Source organism: Lissotriton vulgaris, chromosome 2_2, assembly GCF_964263255.1.
Source record: "Lissotriton vulgaris chromosome 2_2, aLisVul1.2, whole genome shotgun sequence".
Lineage (NCBI taxonomy): Eukaryota > Metazoa > Chordata > Amphibia > Caudata > Salamandridae > Lissotriton > Lissotriton vulgaris.
Window position 1 is genome coordinate 78,008,097 of NC_141688.1, and position 19,917 is coordinate 78,028,013.

At 42.3% G+C, this 19,917-nt stretch overlaps 1 protein-coding gene across 1 annotated transcript in view; it reads right to left on the minus strand.

Moving 5' to 3' along the window:
* The window catches only part of LOC147729032 (uncharacterized), a 325,523-nt gene that overhangs the window by 43,534 nt on the left and 262,072 nt on the right, over positions 1 to 19,917 (minus strand). The window contains exons 9-10 of the mRNA XM_086959316.1: positions 14,158 to 14,312; positions 13,106 to 13,215 (exon numbers count right to left, since the gene is read on the minus strand). Of these exons, the coding sequence (XP_086815442.1) occupies positions 13,106 to 13,215; positions 14,158 to 14,312 (265 nt within the window). The remainder of the gene's footprint in view (positions 1 to 13,105; positions 13,216 to 14,157; positions 14,313 to 19,917) is intronic.

Here is a 19,917-nt window from a genome sequence, read left to right on the forward strand (position 1 = left end):
AAATTTTCATTTTCCAAACATTTACCTTGGGCAACGTTCACCCGTTGTGTTGTGCATTTTTCAATTCGTCTCCTGCACGAGTGGACTCCTGCGCGAGTGGATGGTGCATGAGCGCTCCGCGCGAGTGGATCGTTGCAGCTTGATCAAAAACATTCCTTTGGGTTTCCGTAGTGGATTGTTTACGTCGCTGCATCGTCATTACGCATCATAACACAACGTGGCGGCCATCTTGAATTCATTTACAGTATCCTAGCAACAAGCACCTCGTATTTAACATTTATTTCTGAGTGCCGATTTCAACGCTGGTGGTGTCAACGCTTCATTTTTTCTTTGTTCTCTTTTGTTGCATTAAGGAGCTGTTTACTATTATTGCTGAACATATTTAGTAAGTTTTTTTTAATTTATTTTTCTCAGCTCAGAGTTCATGGTGAATTCTTGGAATTTGCATTATTTCAGTTTTACAAAGTTCTTCTTCTGACAGAATTTAACTACAAACTTTGGTGAACATTTTGCCCAAAATGGATAATAACTATTGACACAATTTGAACTTTGGTGAACTTTTTGCGCAAGAATTGTATTTATAAGGAAAAAAAAAAAAATTCCGGTTGTGGTTTGTTGCTTTTGACTGTAAATATATATATTTTTTATTTAATTCAAATTTCTTCAATTCATCCACCGCCGTTTTTTTTGTCAGAGTCCGGTGAACCCCCTATTGCATGGGATTTATGGCTTGACATGTTCGAAGCTTATGTTGAGGTTTTAGCTGAAGAAGAATCTTCAAGAAAGAAAAGTGTCTTTGCTTAAACATAGACTTGGTGCACTAGGGTTTAGGGAGTTCAAACATTTTCCTAAAATTGAAAATGCTGGTGACATGGGTGTTTATCAATGTGCTGTTAAACAAATGCAGGAGAGGTTTGGAAGGAAGATTAATGTTGTTATGGAGAGGTTTAAGTTTTATTAGAGGGCTCAAAAAGTGGATGAGTCAATTGATCAGTATGTTTCAGCTTTGAGGGGTTTAGCTGTTACGTGTGAGTTTGAAAGTATGACTTATGACCAAGTTTTACGTGATCAAATTCTTATGAAGACTAAATCAAAAAAAAATCAAGAAAAGTTATGGTCATCAGGGAGTACTTCATTAAAAAATGCTATTGAAGTAGCTAGAGGTGTAGAGATTTCGGACCAATGTATTCGCGAGGTCAGAAACGAGAAAAATGATTCAGAGTCTGGTTCAGTTAATGTGATAAATAAGGGTGACTAATTCAAATTCAAGAATGATAATAAGTCAACTAATTATCCTTCCTATCCTAATAAGAAAAGCAATGAAAAAAGTTATGAGAAAGGTAATGAGCTAAAGAAGTTTGCGTGTTATAGATGTGGATCTTCTAACCACTTAGCAAACTATAAGTGGTGCCCTGCTCTTGATAAAATATGTACTAATTGTAAAAAAAAGGGACATTTTACTAGAGTGTGTCATAACTTTAAAGCTAAGGTCAATTTTCTCCAAGATGATGAGCAAGATGACATTAATTGTGTCCAATTAGATAGTCAAGACAATACTTTTCATGTAGTAGGTGAAATATGTAGTGTACATGATGAGTCAATTAAAGGGACGAGTAAGATTAAAAAGTTACCATCGTGCTTTGTCAACATTGATGGTCTGGAGGTAAAAGTTATGGTAGACTCTTGTGCATGGTATACCATTATGGGTATGGATTTGTTTAAATCTCTTTGGCCCAACAGATTATTGGGACCGAATGTACACCCCGGGAGTTATACTGGACACAAAATACCTTTAGAAGGTTTTATATTAGCTAAGATAAGTTTTGGACACAATTCGTGTCAAGGTAAAATTTATGTGGCTAACAATGCAACCATTTTGGGGTGGCCACACATTTGACTTGGGTATGAAAATTGATCCTAGTTTGGATTGTCCTGTTTATTCTATTCAGAATGATTGTTTTGAGATGAATAGTTACTCAAATCTTCAGGAAAAATTTCCTGATGTATTTTCTAATGGCATTGGTAAGATGGTTGGATTCAAGCATAGAATTATTTTAAGAGAAGGTGCATGTCCTGTTCGACAAAAACTTAGAAACGTACCTATTAGCTATAGAGAAAAATTGGGTGAAATACTTAAGAAATTGTGCAAAGATGGAATTGTGGAACCAGTTGAGAGTTCAGATTGGGTTTCGCCAGTCGTTATTTCTCTTAAATCTAATGGCGATTTGCGTTTATGTGTCGACCTAAGGTGTTTAAATGAAGCTATTTGGGTTGATACATTTCCTCTTCCAAATTTGCAAGAGCTTACATCTTTCGTTGGTGGATCTTCTTGGTTTTCCAAGATAGATTTGACAAGTGCATATCACCAAATTGTTTTAGAGGATGATTCTAAACATTGCACTGCTTTCATTACCACAGAGGGAATGTTTAGATATAAACGTATGCCATTTGGTCTTGCAAGCACGTCTGCGGTTTTTCAAAGAGAAATGTGCAGGATGTTACAAGGCATTAAAAATGCTAAAGTATTTCAGGATGACATTTTAATATATGGGAAGAACAAGGAATGTCATGATGAAAGTTTATATGCTGTTCTAGATGCATTAAGAAATAGTGGATTAACTATCAAAAATGAAAAATGTGTGTTTGGGAAATCTGAAGTAGAGTATTTAGGACATGTCATATCCAAAGATGGTATTCGACCAAAAATCAGTCATGTTGATGCTATTTTAGCTGTTTCTGAACCTACAAATAAGGAACAATTGATGTCGTTTCTGGGATTGACAGAGTTTTACTCACGTTTTATTGAAAATTATGCCTCAAAAGTTGAACCATTAAGATCATTGTTAAAAAGAGGTGTAGTGTTTACATGGGGTGACCAACAAAAAATATGTTTTGAGAAGGTGAAGAAAGAAATAGTCACAACACCATGTTTGAAACCCTTCTTGCCAACTGCTGAATGTATTCTGTCTGTGGATGCGTCTGGGTATGGAATTGGTGCTGTGTTTTCTCAACATGTTAAATCAGAGAAGTGGGTAGTGGCGTATGCTTCACGCACGTTAACAAAATCGGAACAAAATTATTCCGTAATAGAAAAGGAGTTGTTGGCTGCTTCATGGGCTGCTGAGAGATTCAGGATGTATGTGTGGGGGAGGAAGTTCAAAATTTGTACTGATCATAAACCATTGGTGAATATTTTAAGACCTGCAGGTTGGAAGAATTTAACTCCAAGGTTGGCTTGCTTAGCTTCCAAGCTGCAAATGTTCAGTTTTGATATAGAGTATATTTATGGTAAGAATAACGTAGTTGCGGATGGTCTGTCAAGGTTACCTAATGTAGATTCGACAGGAGTTGGAACTAATACGGATTGTGAGATAGCTTTTACCACCAAGGATGTGTTTTTGATATGTGATAGGGATGTTGATAGTAGTGTATCTGAGGCGTCTTGGATGAGTGAGATGGACAAGGATGTTGTTTTGAAAGAGGTTAAACGATTCATAGTTGATGGTTGGCCGAGAGAATCCAGCTTACGTGGTGAATGTGCTGCGTTTTCAAAAATTAAAGAGGAACTGTGTCGTTAATGATATTGTCCTAAGAGGTGACCGAATCGTGCCTCCAGTTGGCTTAAGGAAGAATATTGTTAAGAGTCACTTGTGGCATGGTGGTATGTCCAGTACTAAAAGGAGGGTTAAAGAGTGGTTTTGGTGGCCAGGTGTTGATTCCATGGTGGATCCATTAGTGAGGCATTGCAAAGTTTGTGGTGCTAGTGATAAAGTGGCAAAGACATTGAGTGTGCCGTTAACCATGGTGAAGTTACCCGAGTATCCATGGCAAAAGGTGGCTATTGATTTCATGGACCCATTTTCAGCTTTATCGGCAAAGGATTGTTATGCTATTGTATTAGTTGATTACTATTCGAAATGGCCTGAGGTAAGAATGGTAAGTGGGTTGACTACGGATGTGGTCATTGAGTTTTTAGAGGATGTGTTTTCAAGGGAAGGAGTACCAGGAGTTTTAGTTTCGGATAATGGACCCCAGTTTGTGTCACAAAAGATGGAAGAGTTACTAGTGGTAATGGGCATCCAGCACATCAAATCATCACTATATCATCCCGAAGGTAACGGTCACGTTGAGCGCTTCAACAGGGTGGTTATGGAAGTTATTGAATTGGCATTGAGTGCAGGTTTACCTTGGAGGAAAGCTCTACAAGAGAGATTTACGGCATATCGTGTTACCCCGCATTCTGCTACAGGGAAAACACCCTTTGAGGTTTTGAGAGGTAGAAAATCATTTACTGGTTTAGTTCCTTGGTGGTTGAGGAAAAGGAATGATAAAATGCAGTGCAATGACCGTGATATTGATAAAGAAATCAGATCTGAGGTCAAAAAGTATCAAGATCGCAATCAGCAGTATCATGGAGGTAAATGTGGTTGGCCTTTGGTTAAGATAGGTCAAATGGTTAGAGTAAAGAATCCTAGGATAGTGTTGAAGGGTGAAAGTGTATGGTCCAAACCCTTGAGAGTAATGAAGGTGTTCGGTAGTGCAGTAGAGTTGGAAGATGGTAAGAGGTGGAATTTTCGGCAATTGAGTTTTTGCAATGAGAGGAATGGTGTGGTAGGTGCACGATCTGGTGGTGTTGATGAAGGGGCGTGTAGTGGTTATATGTTAGGTGATGATTTTAGATTAGTAAAGGATGTGGCCTCAACTGGTAGTATGGGTGGTTGTAGTACTAGATGTGACACGGGAAGTGATGTTAGAGATATTGTTGATGTTGGTTCATCTTGTACCAATATTAGTGTTGGAGGTGAGACTCTTCGCCGTGGTGATAGAACAAGGAAGATGCCTGTCCGGTTTTCTGATTTTAACTTAGGGTGATTCTTTTAGTGGTGACTTAAGCTATTGAGGAGGAGGGTGTGTGGTATTGGTTATATATGTAGTGTTGTGCGCGTGTATGTCTCGTGTGTGTGTTAGCGCGTGTATGTGTGTACGCACGTGTGGAATGCGTGGAATGTATGCTTGGGAGAATGTAGTGGGTTGAGAGACAGTTGCTGAAGGAGAGGGTGGAGGATGCAGTTGTGTTCGTGTCGCTGTATTATCTTTACTTGTGAAATAAAGAAGAAGTGAAGAACCATCAACGAGTCTACGAGCTTCTCTTACAATAAGTACCAGGGGGGATACTGGTATTTATACCCACAAGATTGTGGCTTGAGCGAGCACTGGTTGCGGCCAGTGTGTAATGGTACATAATCAGAACTGCCTTAGGGTAGAATAGTCTGGGCCTGAGTCGCCGTGAGACTATATGGTAAGTGTGGGGTATTGTAGAAAACCTAGGCATGTATATTGCTAATTCCCCATCCTTGGGTAGGAGACAGATACCTGTTGTAAATAGGTCCTAAGGAGGGAGGTGATTACGTTCCGGCTGGATTGGTGGTGCTCTGGTGAGCTGATTCTATCTGGTCCGAGAATTCGGTCGTTACACCAGGCCCTGAGCCTGAGACATTGGCTTGAATCAGCTAGCAACACTGTGGCACCACTTAAACATGTTAAACTGAAACGACCCCATGATGCGCAGAGATGGTTCTCTGAAGAACTTAAAGTAAAAAAACTTACACTTCGGCAGGCTGAGCGCTGTTGGAGATGAGACTATGCCACTGAAAAAAAATTGGCTTTCACGACCCAGCTTAAAGATTATAAATATAGCATTCTCCAGGCAAAAACCTTATACTTCTCCAATAAGATTATAGACTCTGCAACTAAGGCGAAAGATATTTTTTCCATTGTGGAAGAACTATTACACCCGAACAGGGTGACCATTAAACCCCTCCCAAGCACTTTGTGACTCCCTTAACCTTTTTTTCATGGACAAAATTGTCAAAATCAAAAATAGTATTTCCCGTAGTACACCTTCTAGTACACCTTCAACCACACCTACCCATGTCACTATTCCCGTCACTATGAACCCCTACTCAGTTGCACAGATACCCCCGATTTCAGAGGAAGCATTTTTTTGCCTTGTTAAAAAAGGTGGCCTCAGGCTCCCCTACAGATTGTTGCCCTCCCCATGTCCTGCGAGAGGCATTCACTGCCTGTCCGAAGCCTGCTCTGACACTTCTTAATTCTTTCCGACTCGGCCTGGTTCTCGCCTCCTTTAAGATCACTGAAGTGGTACCAATCCTAAAGCCTAATGCTGACCCGGCTCTGATGAGCAATTTCCGCCTCATTTACTTGTTTCCCTACCTTAGTAAAGTATTGGAAGCCCATGTCACCAACTTCCTCAGCTCCATCGAACCCACTCAGTTTTCCGACCCTCAACAGGCTGGCTTCAGACCTGCCCATTCGACTGAGTCAGTCATACTGTCAGTGATGGAGGAGCTGCGGAGAGGGGCGGACCTTAAGACCATTCAGGCCTTGGTGCTCCTGGATTTGTCGGCTGCCTTTCACACGGTCGACCATGACATTCTGGTCTGCTGTGTCGGAGAGGCCGGCATCCAGGGGCCGGCCCATGAGTGGGTCTGTTCTTTTTTAAGAAACTCATCAGGTGGTCCGTCTCTCCCACTTCTCAGCTGATAAAGTGAAGTTGACATGTGGCGTCCCCCAGGGCTCTTCCCTTTCCCCTCTCCTTTTTAATTTGTATCTTACTCCTCCTTATCCGTTCCCTCCGAGGCAGTAACATCACTGCATTTAACTATGCGGACGATATTCAGTTGGTCTTCGATATTGACTCCTCCGACCAATTCATTCACAATTTTCAGTCTACCCTGTGCCATATTAGTGATTGAATGGGGGAAAATCATCTCAAGCTCAACCCCGACAAGACCGAGCTGGTCTTGATCGGGGGCACCCCCAATCCATGGACCTCCAACTTCTGGCCACCAGGTCTTGGCCTACCTCCCGGCCCTGTTGACTCTGCAAAGAGCCTGGGAGTTATTTGTAAGGACCTCTCGATGAAGCCCCACATTAATGCAGTAGTCTTCTAGTTTTTTCCACCTCCGAAACATCTGCAAGAATTCCCGCTTCCTCACTACGGAGGCCCTTACTTTGGCCCTTTTGGCCCTTGTAATCTCCAGGATCGATTACGCCAACTCGCTCTACGTTGGCATCCCCGCATACCAGTTCAACCACTTGCAGCTGGTTCAAAACCAGGCAGCAAGATTGATTTTTCACCAGCCTAGACACCATCACGTTTGTCCCTGCTCAAAACCCTCCATTGGCTCCCGGTAGCCAAACGGTGCGAATTTAAAATCAGCTGCATCACCTTTAAAGCCTTGGCCGGCCTCTGCCCGGTTTTTATTTCCTCTCTTCTCCACCATTACCGCCCATCACGCAATCTCAGCTCCTCTCGCCTTGCTTACGACGCCTACTTTTAAACGCAAGAAGCACGGGGGCCTTAGATTCTCGTTCCTTGCCCCCACCCACTGGAACGCACTCCCTCTTGAGCTCAGAATCACCACCTCTTATGCCCATTTTAGATCTCTTCTGAAAACTCACCTATTCCGTATAGCTTATGACTAATCCCTCTTACCTCTGCTGCCTTAATTGCTGAACGTTAGTCCTCTTTTGCTCACAGAGCCATGAAACCGTTGGGTGTAAGTGCGCTTTACAAGCTTTTTTAACATAACATAAGCAGTAGCTTCCAATCGAATGAAAAGGTCGCACTAAACCGCGCATTACAAGTTTTAATAACAATGGGTTATGATCTGAGGTGACCTTGGGGAAAGCCTACATCTGTGCCTCCGCTAAATATGTTTTAGTTACAAAAAAGTAATCTAGTCTTGCAAACTTTGTATGCGGGCAAGAGTAGTGTGTATACCCTGGGTCAGGATATTTTAACCTAGGCAAAGCGTCAGTAAAACCATGAGCATACAGAAGTTGCTGCAGGGCCTTCTAGACCGTAGGTTTCCGACCACCATATTTATCTCCATCAGCACATAGAGTAATTTGTTTCAATTGAATATTAAAATGCCTGCACAGTATCAAAGGGGATGCCCAGGAAGCCAGCTCCGTATTTAGATAATATAATATCTGAGCTTCATCCAAATGAGATCCATATACAGAGCATATTGTACATTTCCTATTACCAGCTAAGCATTCAACTAACGCCTAACAGCCACATTTGCCTGCAAGGGTCTTACCGAAGGATAGAATATTGGACTTAGTAAGAATAGTCACATCTCTTGTAGTAGTCTCTTGCGATGTGCATACCAAGAGCTTATACCCAACCTCAGTTATAACCTTATGCTTCCCCCACGGTATAAGTCTCTCTTGGAGGCACAACACATCGGGCATATCTTTCTGATTTCCTGTGCCACTCTTTGCGCTTGGCCAGGTCATTGAGACCACATATGTTAAACAAGCAGATAGACAATCTATCCCTCATTGACCCACCTTAGATTGCGCTGACATTACACTCATCCCCCAAAAATCGCATCCTTTACTCCTGTTTGCTCCAAGTGGTTTACTGGCCTATTTTCCGTTTTCACCCTGTGAATGAACAGCAGCCCCTCCCCTGATGCTTCTGTCAGTGGAAGCCCCCCACGACCCCAAACATGGATGCTGAAAGACCTGTAGGCCTTGTGTGATGAAGAGCCTCGCAGCAACACCTATCGTCCCCCCATACCCACAGATTCACCCAACCAAGCCTGATGTATATATTAAGAAAAGAAAGCAGGGTGCAATATAAAAGTAGCAGCCCAAAACTAAGTATACGACCAGCTTCAACTTAATTAATGCCCTGTAAAAATTCTTTAGCCTTTACCTCGGAGGTGAAAAACTGAGTGGTCTATGAATATTATCTTAAGTTTAGCAGGATTCTGAAGAAACGCTTGAGCACCTTTGATTTGAAATGGATTAACTGACGCAACTGCCCCCTTTTATTTTTACAGTGGTTACAATAATCTGGCCAGACAAAGAACTCGCGCCCTTTCTCTTCCTATCTGGCCGCGCCAGATCGTACAGAGCCTGCCTAGACAGAAAGTTGGACAGACCAATCATTACTGCTCTGGGTCGCGGGGCAGAGTGACTAGACCCAGAGTGAGTGCTCTGCCGGAAAGGGAACCAGTGAGCCCTTTGCACCTCTGTATCCCAAGCCCACTGTGTCAGTTCAGGGAAAGCTTCTGTGAAAAAGTTCTGCAATAAACTTCAGAGGATCAGAGCCTTCCACACCTTCCGGTAAGCCAAGGACTCTGAGATTACTGCAAATGAGGCGATTTTCCATGTCCAAGAGCTTCCACGCAATATCATTCTTCTGAGATGCCAGGGCATCTGTGGCGGCTTTCTAGATAATCATCTCATCCTCTAGTGTTGAAATCCTGTTCTCTGCTTCAGATATCCTCTATGCAAATTCTAAACAGGACTTGGCCACTCGACAAAGTGAATTTTGGATCTTGCGGCATGCGCCTTGTGTTTTTTGGCTCTCAGCGCGGTTTTAATCTCTTTTTTTGTCATGATGGTCTCATAGATAACAGCAAGGCAGATACCTTCTGGGTGCTCGGATGGATTATGCAAACCTTTTTTCACTGTATCCCCTGGGTCTGTTCCCAAATTAGAGGAGAGAGACTAATACCAAGCGGGAGCAGCAGCTAAATCCCCTTGTTCTTCAGACACAGATGTAGGTAACTTCTTCCATACAGTGCCCATTCCAGATGCCATGGTTTGAGTTCCCAGCCCCTGATCCTGGTGTGCGCTGCTGGTCTCACTCCACTGACCATTTGGTGATTCCCCCCCCCCCCAACCCCCCACCTGAAGGACTTTACGACATCTGGAGAGACTCATCTCCCGACTAGTTGGAGTGATCTGCTAGGGAGAAGATATGATCGCCAACATCTGCCTCAGGTTGGTCTATGGGATTATCATTTCCATCCATTGATTGCTGCTTGTCCCATCCAATTTGGTAACCTCCACCTCTGCACTGGCGGGTGCGGGCTCCTGGGTATTCTTCCAGAGTACTGCCTGTGCTCGATGTACTTGCCCCAGACAGTTCGTCTCCCCTCGGGTGCGCACTAAGGGATTGCTCGGGGTATTTTCCTTCCCCCTCCTCCCCCATCAGATCAACATCCATAACAAGCCCAGAGAACCCTGGAATACCAAAGCTCACCTCGTTCAGTTGAGCAGTCAGGGCAGCTTCCGCCATCAAGCGTCCCTCCTGTTTAGCAAGGTTTCCTTTTCTAGACGGTAGAAAGATCGCAGGAGTGGTTTTCTTCCCCTGCTCGAGTCTGGCTGCTCCAGTGTCCTGGACCATTTTCGCTATCTGCAGCCGCTCAATGTCGTTTCTCCTGGTTGGCTTCTGGGACTTTCACCGACGTGGAAAAATCTCCGACTGCCTGCATCTTGGCCCCTCTGGCATTCTTCAGCGGCATAGTAGTTCTGGCTACCCCTCACCGACTCAGTCAGGAATCGACAGAAGCCTCAAGGGAGGCACCACACTAGAGGAGTAGGGGGGGCAAGGGGGCAAGCAGGACCGTAGACCAACTAGCAGCGAGTAGATCATACAGAATTCCTTACTCCATCGGATGGGGATCGGTTAGATTCTAGCGTCGAGGTTAACTGCAGATCAGAAAGTCTTCGCCGTGCTTGAGTGGGGTGGAGGGGGGGGGGGGATTATCAGCTATGAGTGCTCACTCAGCCAACAGGGTGGCCACCATCTTGCACAGGCCTCTATTTGACAGAATATCAATTTTGGCGTTCGACATGTGTAGGTATCAGGGGGCATAAAGTACCAAACCTGGACCTTCTGAGAAGGGCAGAATCTCACTCTGCAGTTAGAATAAAGGACAGGATGGTGCAGAAAAAAACATTTGACCAGGCATTTCTCACTGTCACACATTACCTTAAAAGTCAATGAAGGGATTGTGTGGAATAATTCCTAGTTAACACATTCAGTGCAAATTAACTCCTATTTAATATAGCTGGGAGACGGACATAGGTGGGCTCCAGAAACGCAAGAGGTAAGTCAAGGAAAGGCCAGTGGGTCAAGTTGGAGTCTTTAAGGAATGAGAGGGCAATTGGTGGAAGTAATACGCTGGAAAACATGAGCTGCCACTGGAGTTGGGCGACAACTGAGCAGACTGAAAACACAAGGCAGAAAAGGAATTGTTTCTTTCGGTATGAAACCATCAGTTGTCACTCAGAGCAGTGGCATGGAAGAGATGGGAGTGAGATGCAAATGACCCTACTGTGGAAGTAAACAGCTAAATTCCTCTTGGGCAGATATGGAAATCACACCTTTTGCATGATTCAGCAACTGGAGACACAGATTCAAGCATTCACATTGTCCTTACTGAGTTTCCATGTTCTTGATGCTAATAATTTGAAGGTAGGGTACGACGTGCTAGATTAGGGATGGGCAGTAAAAGCCGCCAGCCGCGTTTAATCCAGCATAATCCAGCATGAACTACAACTGGATATTTGTATATTTGGATTAGCATTTCTTTGACTGCTTTGAAGTTCTTGCTCACATAGTCAATCATGCTCTTGAAAGGGTAATCTCAGCTACTTTTGTTCTTGACAAAGTCTTTGCAAGCCCCAACAAACCTTTATGGAGCGACTGGCTTAATTTTCGGTTCTGTTGTCTAGGTCCGATTCCATGTAAATCAGATTCAGTAAAGGTAAGCTATCAGACTCTAGAACAAAACTACACTGATGTTCACTTTATTTCCTGTGATTGCTAGTTTGCTTTGTGTTCCTATACAGCAATAAGCCACATCTGACACTGAAATCCAGAAATAATAGGTCCCAACTTTTCTGCTTTGTGTTGATTTTCTCCAATATGGTGCATCGCTAGTAACGCAAAATTGTATTTGCTTGTGTTCCACGTTTTGTCTAGTTTCTTAGCTTGTCTGTCTGCTTTCGATTTCTTAAAGATATCTGTTGTATGAAGGATAGCAGTGCAGACTTTGGGAAGATGTTGCAGCCCTTATTACAACCAGAGGAATGGTGAGGGGTTCCTAGCAGTTGTATGGAGAGCTCAAGGTGGGCGATCGTATGACCATGAAGGCACAGAACACATCCTGCATTCTAGTTTGTAACCAAGGACCACTCCTAAGTACTAATAACCAGATGGTGATCTAAGCAAAATGTACAGAAAAAAGGCAAAATAATATCCCCCCCCCTCCAAGTGTAAATAGAATTCAATACATTAAACCGACCTGCTGCAGGTTGAAATCAAAGGATTAAATATGACATACATTTTTACCAACCATTACCTTATAAAATTGTACATAACCACTATTAGCCATAATAAAATCAGAGCCATATTACACAACTGTAACATTCATCTCGTAAGTCTTTCACCTCACATCCACATACCAGCACCACCATGAGTGAACTCACCAACATCTTTTAAACTAGATAGAACTAGGAGATGGTGAATGAGTAGGAGAATGTGAACTTGGACACCAGGGGATCTGAAGACACCACGCTGCAATTTAACTGAGTCACAGCTCTTACACACAATCCCACAATACTGGTAAGCTGTCCATCTTAACATGAGGTTACAGTCAATGCAAGAAGGTCACTGTTGGTCTAATAATGCTGACCACATGCCAAACGTTTGAGTAGTATTAGTGATATGCCCATATAACACCACTGGCTGTAGTGACTGATTGGTTTAAGCAGTTTCTACTGAACATCAGCATTGAATGCAATTATGGCTTTATCATGGTTTGATTAGATATGACTAGGATACCTCTTTGTGGGGAGAAAAAGGATGTTAATGGAATGGCATTGTCTGCTACATATGAGCAAATTGTTATGAGAAGACTTTAAAGTTAGCTAATAGAATTCAAGCATCTTACTTCAACAAGCCCAATACAGTGTGGTGCACAAGCTCAGGTATGCACTATTTACCAGTTCAACAGATGTGTACAGCTGCCTGCAATATCTAGCATGCACAATGCAATACACCGCCAATGTGTCACAAATACCATTGTTACAGTCGTACCTTGGGCTCTGGTCACGGTACTGCCTATATAGAAATGCTACAAAAAACATCCAGGTTAAATTCAAACAGTTTAGGAGTACACTGGACCTGGAGGTAATGTGATGGCTCGTTCAGATACTCAATCACGGTTTCATTTAGAACATGCTTCGCATCAATTTCCTATGATCTCACCAGGAGTATGATGAAGGGAATGGAGATGATGGCCAGCCCACACATGACTATGATTGCAACAGCAAAACCAGGAAAGTACCGATCCTCTGCATTAAGATTCGGCTTAGCATCTGGAATGGAGCATGGTAAAGAACAGTTAGAGAAACACTGATCAGACACGATCTCTGAAATTCAAGCACTCATGTATCTCCAATTAAATATGACCCTGGCAGTTGAGAGGGATGGATTCAGATGCCTAAGAACAACCTTCAGTATCTTTTCATTGCCACCTTTAAAAATAGATTCTTCACAATATATTTTAATACCTAGCAAGTGATTACGAGAAGAAATGCAAAACTGAACGACCGAATGTCGCAGTGGTCCGAAATGTACAGCAATGCAGTATATCCCATAGGTGACTGGCAAACATGACTATCAATTTATGAAAACAAATATACATAGAGAGTTTGTAAAAGGAGTTTGAAAGGTGCCCAATGAAATATTCATAGCACCAATATGCCATGCAAAGGGGAACAAATAATTGTGTCAACAGGACTACTTTTATATGCAACACTGCCAGTTTCCAAATAAAGCCCATCACTGCTGGTCTTCATCAAAAAGAAACTTACTGTGTGTCAATTCTGGCAAGTAATCCAGTTTAAGGGGCGACTGGAGATACTCTGCCATGTCACTCCCAAATCATCTTCTCTTGGAGAAGACTGTTGAACAGTTTATTCTTACACGATGCCAGTAAATCGTATACAGGATATCATCTATATCCAAGTCACCTGGTTCCAGAGAGACATTTGGTGCTCAGTTTGCAGCTCTCCAAGCTATTCTGTGTTTGCAGAAAGGAAGGCTAACTCATGTGCCACCCTTGGGTACTCCATCTCCCCAAGTGAAATGCCCGTCTTACATGAGATTGGACTCGTTCATGGATTTCATCCCTTAGACCAAAGGATGTAATAACACCATTAGCAACTAAGCCATAATGCAACCGCTCAGAGTATAAACTGTATCTCTTGGCATCAATCAAGTCAGATAAGACCCAACCTATTTCTTATAAAAAGTACCTGCCACAACAAAGGATGTCGGATCCACCACAAAGGACGATCTTCCAAAAACATTCCCGGATCCGACTGAGTCAATGAGGGTCTGAAGAACTTCTTTACTGGGTGGTGCTGGGCTCTGGAATATGAGCTCTCCTTGGATCACAACAGACCCGCTCCTGCAATGGTGAAGGAAAGAAGAACTTAATACAGTAGCTCAGAAAAGTCTTTTTACAGCATATACATAAGGGTAAGGAAATGTAAGAGAAAGCCACTACCCCTACACACAACAGACCAGTCCAGAGTACAGGAAGACAATGGACACAGCAAAATGGACCAGTGTTAATTAAAGTAAAAGGTATGATGTAGGTTTCAGAAGTTAAGGAATAGTTAGCAGTACTCAACCTATAAACAGTGCCATGTGGTTTTTTGCTACATGCAAGGTAGAATTTCAGATTTAGAAACTATTTATAGACGATAAAACCCATACTTCTCACATCATAATAAATGCACAAATAATGTGCTGGGCATCAGACTAAATGTTTCAACCGAAAGAGTTTCTCCCAGTGGTCATCTATCTTGGATTAGTAATGAATAATAGTTTGTTTTTAGGTATCAACTAAATGGTTTGAACAGGTTCAAGAAACTTTTGGAAATGTAAAATTGATAGCCAGAAAGAACGCGGTCAAATTACTTGCCAAAATGTAATCTCATCAGAAAATTACAGATACAACTAGCACCAAGCTCTTGCCAAGTACAGCCATCACAATCTTCAAGCTTCCACTAATATTGTATGATGGCCCTCTCAAATGACAAAGAGGCACTATATTGGATCTTTAATAAAAAATAAAAAAAACAATACTCAAGTAAATCCATATGAAGGCAAAACTTGTAAAGAGGTCCACACCTGCGAGAAGGTCTTTAGCGTATGATGGGCCTATTCATGTGTTATGGACATGAACTAATTTTAAATATAGATTAAAAAATTCATTTTGTCTAATCATTCCTTAAATACCTTTTACTGTAAAGTAAGAGAGTAGGAACTCTAGAAAGGTTCTCTCCAATCAATTATCTATGCATGGCTTGGTGCAAAGGCATTGAAAGCAAGAGGAAAACGTTGCAGGACACAAATGTAATGCTCATCATAATAGGATTTCATCAAAGAATTCAGAGCATTAGGAATAAAATTGCATTTCAAAGAATGTCAGTATGTTCTGTAAAATGTAAACATTTTTCTTCTCAGACCAAGTTTAGGGTAGGAAACTAAGTCAAACGAAATTGAGAAACTAAGACAGCCTGATATAAACAGGCTTGTAAAATAACATTAAAAGACATTTTTGGATAAGTAAAAATTGTAAAAAAAACTTTCAAGTCTTAATTCTGTAAACATTAACAAGTTCTTGTAATTGTGAGTGGTTTCCTGTCTTCTAAAACAACCCACTGACATCCCTTAAAACAAGCATTTGCAATGCAATGGTCTCGGCATCATTAAAGGTAGAGCTATTGGCATTGCTCATGACATTTTTTTTCTTTAAATCACAAATAATCGGCATTGTCATTAACATTGCCAATACACAGCACTCTGCACTCACTACTCACTACTCTCACTACTCACTACTCTCCACTCACTACTCACTACTCTCCACTCACTACTCACTACTCTCCACTCACTACTCACTACTCTCCACTCACTACTCACTACTCACTACTCTCCACTCACTACTCACTACTCTCCACTCACTACTCTGCGCTTCTGTGCAACACTGTAAGACCCCAATAATAGCAAAAGTTTTCGCTTGCACGAAAAACTGTTCCCGTTTTGTCAATGCTTGTTTATTTCTTTGTTTCCTTTTGTTTATGGCCCTCTGTCTGCTCACTGACACTTTCTTTCACAAAAGTAAGAGCGTGCCTGGTTCCATACACGAGGTAATGTCAAACAGCCGACAAATAGTGCCACAATTGTCCTTGACTATGCTCCTAAAAAAATTTAATTTATTTTATAGTGTTTGCTATTACAACATGTAGCCGTGAGGCTAAAGGCGGTTCGATTTTATCTATAGAAGGGCTTGAGCGAGTCTTTAAGGGCCAAAAGTCTTGAAGATAGGATGTGAAAGTTGTCACTTGTGACTCCACACACGACATTTGCTGGTAGATAGCAGTGGGTGCTGCTAGCAGCCATGAAGCCCTCAGTCCCTTCCTTGCAGGGCTTTAGCGAGCGTATGTGGCCAGGAGAGCAGGAGTGCTGCTGCATCGACTCCGGCGTGCGTGTAGCGGTTCATAAATACTGGTAATAAAGGGGAGCATTTGAAGAGGTAAAGAAGCAGCCACCTCACCTATGTGCTTGAAACAGGCAGCATTGTGGTCGAAGCAAGCATTCCCACACAGCTAACACCCACGGATCAGAGCAAAGTGTTTCAGTTATTAAACTTGCATTTCAGTAAAACACAATCAAAAGGCTTTAATGTACATTGTACAATGTCAATAGGTGTGTCACAAAATAAAATAAGGTAGAAAAAACAATTACTATTACAATTTGGTGCATTACAATTAATAGACAGCTGTATTAAAAAATAAATTAGGCAAGCTGCCTTGTAAATACTGGCAATGTAACATGCATTAGTTAAATAGCAATGTCGTTAACATTTTCTGTAAAAAGTATGTGAACAGAATGTGAAACATATTATGCGACTGCTAAAAAAAAACAAGCCTACTCATTTCGCGGCCGCCCCGGAAGCCAGGCACGGTCGCCTGTGACGGGGGCGGGGCCACGTTCACACCGGAAGAGGAGGCAGGCGGAGTCGTAGCGTCACGCGGCCCGGGGCTCCTGTGAGTGGTGTAAAGCCCCGGGGCCGCGCCAGCAGGAGGTTGGGCGCCGCGTGCTGAGGTAAGGTAAGTTCCAAAAGGCAGGAGCGCGATTGGTGCACTTGTGTGTGTGTGTATGCTCGTGTGTGCGTGTATGTATGTGTGCGACGGTGACGGCGGGGGAGGGGGAGGGGGGGCCTCGGTGCACTTGTGTGTGTGCGCGCGTGTGTGTATGAGTCAGGGGTGGTGTCTCTGTATGTATGTATGTGCGTGCGTGGGCGCGTGTGTGTGTGTATGCGCATGCGTGTGTGGTGTTTGCGCTTCCCAGGAGACAGCGCCTGGCCACAGCGCGCGTTCCAGTTACAAATCGCCTGGAAGGATGCGCGTGGCCAGGACTGTCTCCTGGGAATGATAGTCGCTGACAAAAGATCTCAGCGGAGACGCGCTTCCGCGCGTTGACGCCGAGACCTAAACACACGTTTCAACAGTACAATGGAGTAATAGCTTAAAATTAATCCACTATAAGTAGTATATCAATTACAAAAGTATCTACAGTGAGAGGTCCATCACTAACTCGTACCAATTGAGAGGCCACAAGATCATATTAGTGAACTTAAATCCACATTTGGGAGACAGAGTAACATCCTTCTTTGGAACTGCCATACCACATTTGGGAGACAGAGAGATCCTTCTTTGGAACTGCCAAACCAAACACCTATAGTTTTAGGCACTGTTGATCGTAGAGGGCTGATCAATCAATCTGTTCATATAGGAGGATCAGGACTGCCTCTTGCCTAGATGAAGCAGTTATGGTAAGACTCGCCTGAAGCTACTGTAGATTGTCTCTTCACATGTCCACTAAACATGGATAATACAAAGATCCTTTTGTACTTCTTTTAGGAGTCTGTCAATAGCCAAATTAGTACATCGTGAATGGGGAGAGGGCCAAAATAGGGGACAATATTTGCACAGGATTCTAAGTTTGTCCATATCATTCAGGACAGACTGTCAGTGTTTCCAAGGTACACTCCAGAAACTGTCAGTAATCTTTGTACAGGTGGGTTTTGGAGTATTGCTCTCTAATAAAAAAATTATTGGTATGGATAGAAATCTTCATCTGGTGCTTCAAAATCTCAATTTATTGGGGCACCTCCTTCCATGTTCCATGCATAAACACATATTACTGCCCAGATAGAGTGGATTGAGATTGTACACCTCAGTTTGAAAGGTCCAGCTCAATCTACCCAGATAACTCAAATTGCAATTAGATTTTTCTATAGTACTAAAACCGTGGAAAGTGGCACACAACAGCTTCTGGTAGAAGCATTTCTACCTGATGAAGGATTTGCTGTTGGGAAGATGAGCTCAGGGGCCTACTCTTTGGCCAGTTGTATCTTCTCAAATATCGCTCAAGTTTGATTCACAACAAATACCTGTAGGATTTATCAAAATTGCTAATTTAATGTTAAGATTGATGGCTCAAATTTACTCCAAAAAGAAGTGAGACATTTAAACAGTACTCTGAAGTGGAGGAACACTTTTGGGTATTACACTTTTAGTTGTGAAATACCTTCCTGCTTAGAGACAAAGCTGACTCTGTAAGACAAATAGGAGAATGAATCCCTTGCCACAAATACAGAATGAGAAAGAGGAGAGTAACCGATATCAAGCAACCAGCCTGAAGTCTGGCTTTGTGACAGGTTTATACTAATCATGACCCTAGGCTGAGGACTATGTTTGAACGGGGATCTTTCTCAGCCATTGTCTTGTTCACAGTTGGGAGAGGGAATCATGGGGGACATATTTAGCCATCTTGGAAAACTAAGAGGTTGTTACTTAGAGACAGTTTTCAGGAAAGCCAACAGATTGGACAGGGATTTTCTATTAGTATTAGATACAGGCATCACCATGAACTAGTGTGCATGATAAAAATTTATTTTTACCACAAGTTCACCAGAACCCAAGTGGGCCTAGTAGTGACCAGAAGAACCAGAAAGAAGGCGGCTTAGATCTGCTTCTACCAAGCATTGAAAGAGTTTTGAATGGTCAGGAAAGGTTACTATAAGTACCTTCAAGGACTGAAAGGTGTTAGAAGGGCTCCACCGGTGTTTAAGGACTAGCTTACCAGTTGGGAGTGGATTGAACAAGACCTACCTGGAGTCCTAGTTAGAGAATGTGATTCAGCCTGCATCACACTATTGAACTGTGCAGAGGACGTTGTACTGTCACCTGAGAATTGTGAAAGCACTCTAGTTTATCATCCTGGAAAGTAAGAGGCTCTTCCCCAGACCTCCCAGTTATCACTGAAGCAGAACAGTTTTCAGGTCAATTGTGCTACTTTGTGTTGCAAGTGTAGCTTTCAGTGGTCACTTTTTCCTATATGTGTTTGATATTGGTCTTCAAAAGTTAATATCTCCGGATTCTCATCCAATTTTATGCTGGTTTAGTCCTATATTCATTACATTTTCTCTTTCTAACTACATTAAAATTACATTTGACTTTTCTTTAAAACTGCTTTTAGTGCACGTAAGTATCTAACATTTATATCAAGAAAGCACTGCTACTTTGTTCCACTGATTCTGCAGGTGCTGGTGATCTGTTTTCCCTTGCAATGCAATAGTTCACAAATTTGAGACTAGCTCTAGCGTTAGAAAACCCCAGAATCTGGCATACTGAATTTAGATTGGTTTCACTGCATTCCTCTTGTCCAATACCTTTGTCTTATTCTACAGCCTTGAATATTTGCTCTCTGAAGAGATGCTGAATGACAATATGAAATGTGACAATTATGCAAAGAAGTGAATTATGCAGTCAATAAGGAGTAAAGTAAAATAATTTACTAAGAACATGACTATTACTGCCATTATGCAGTATAGTATTATGAGGTTTACTAAACAAGTGGTATTTCTAATTTAGCACGGATTTAAGACACAAGTGACTCAATTGCTGTTGTACTTTAAACACACTGCTGCAACGATTATC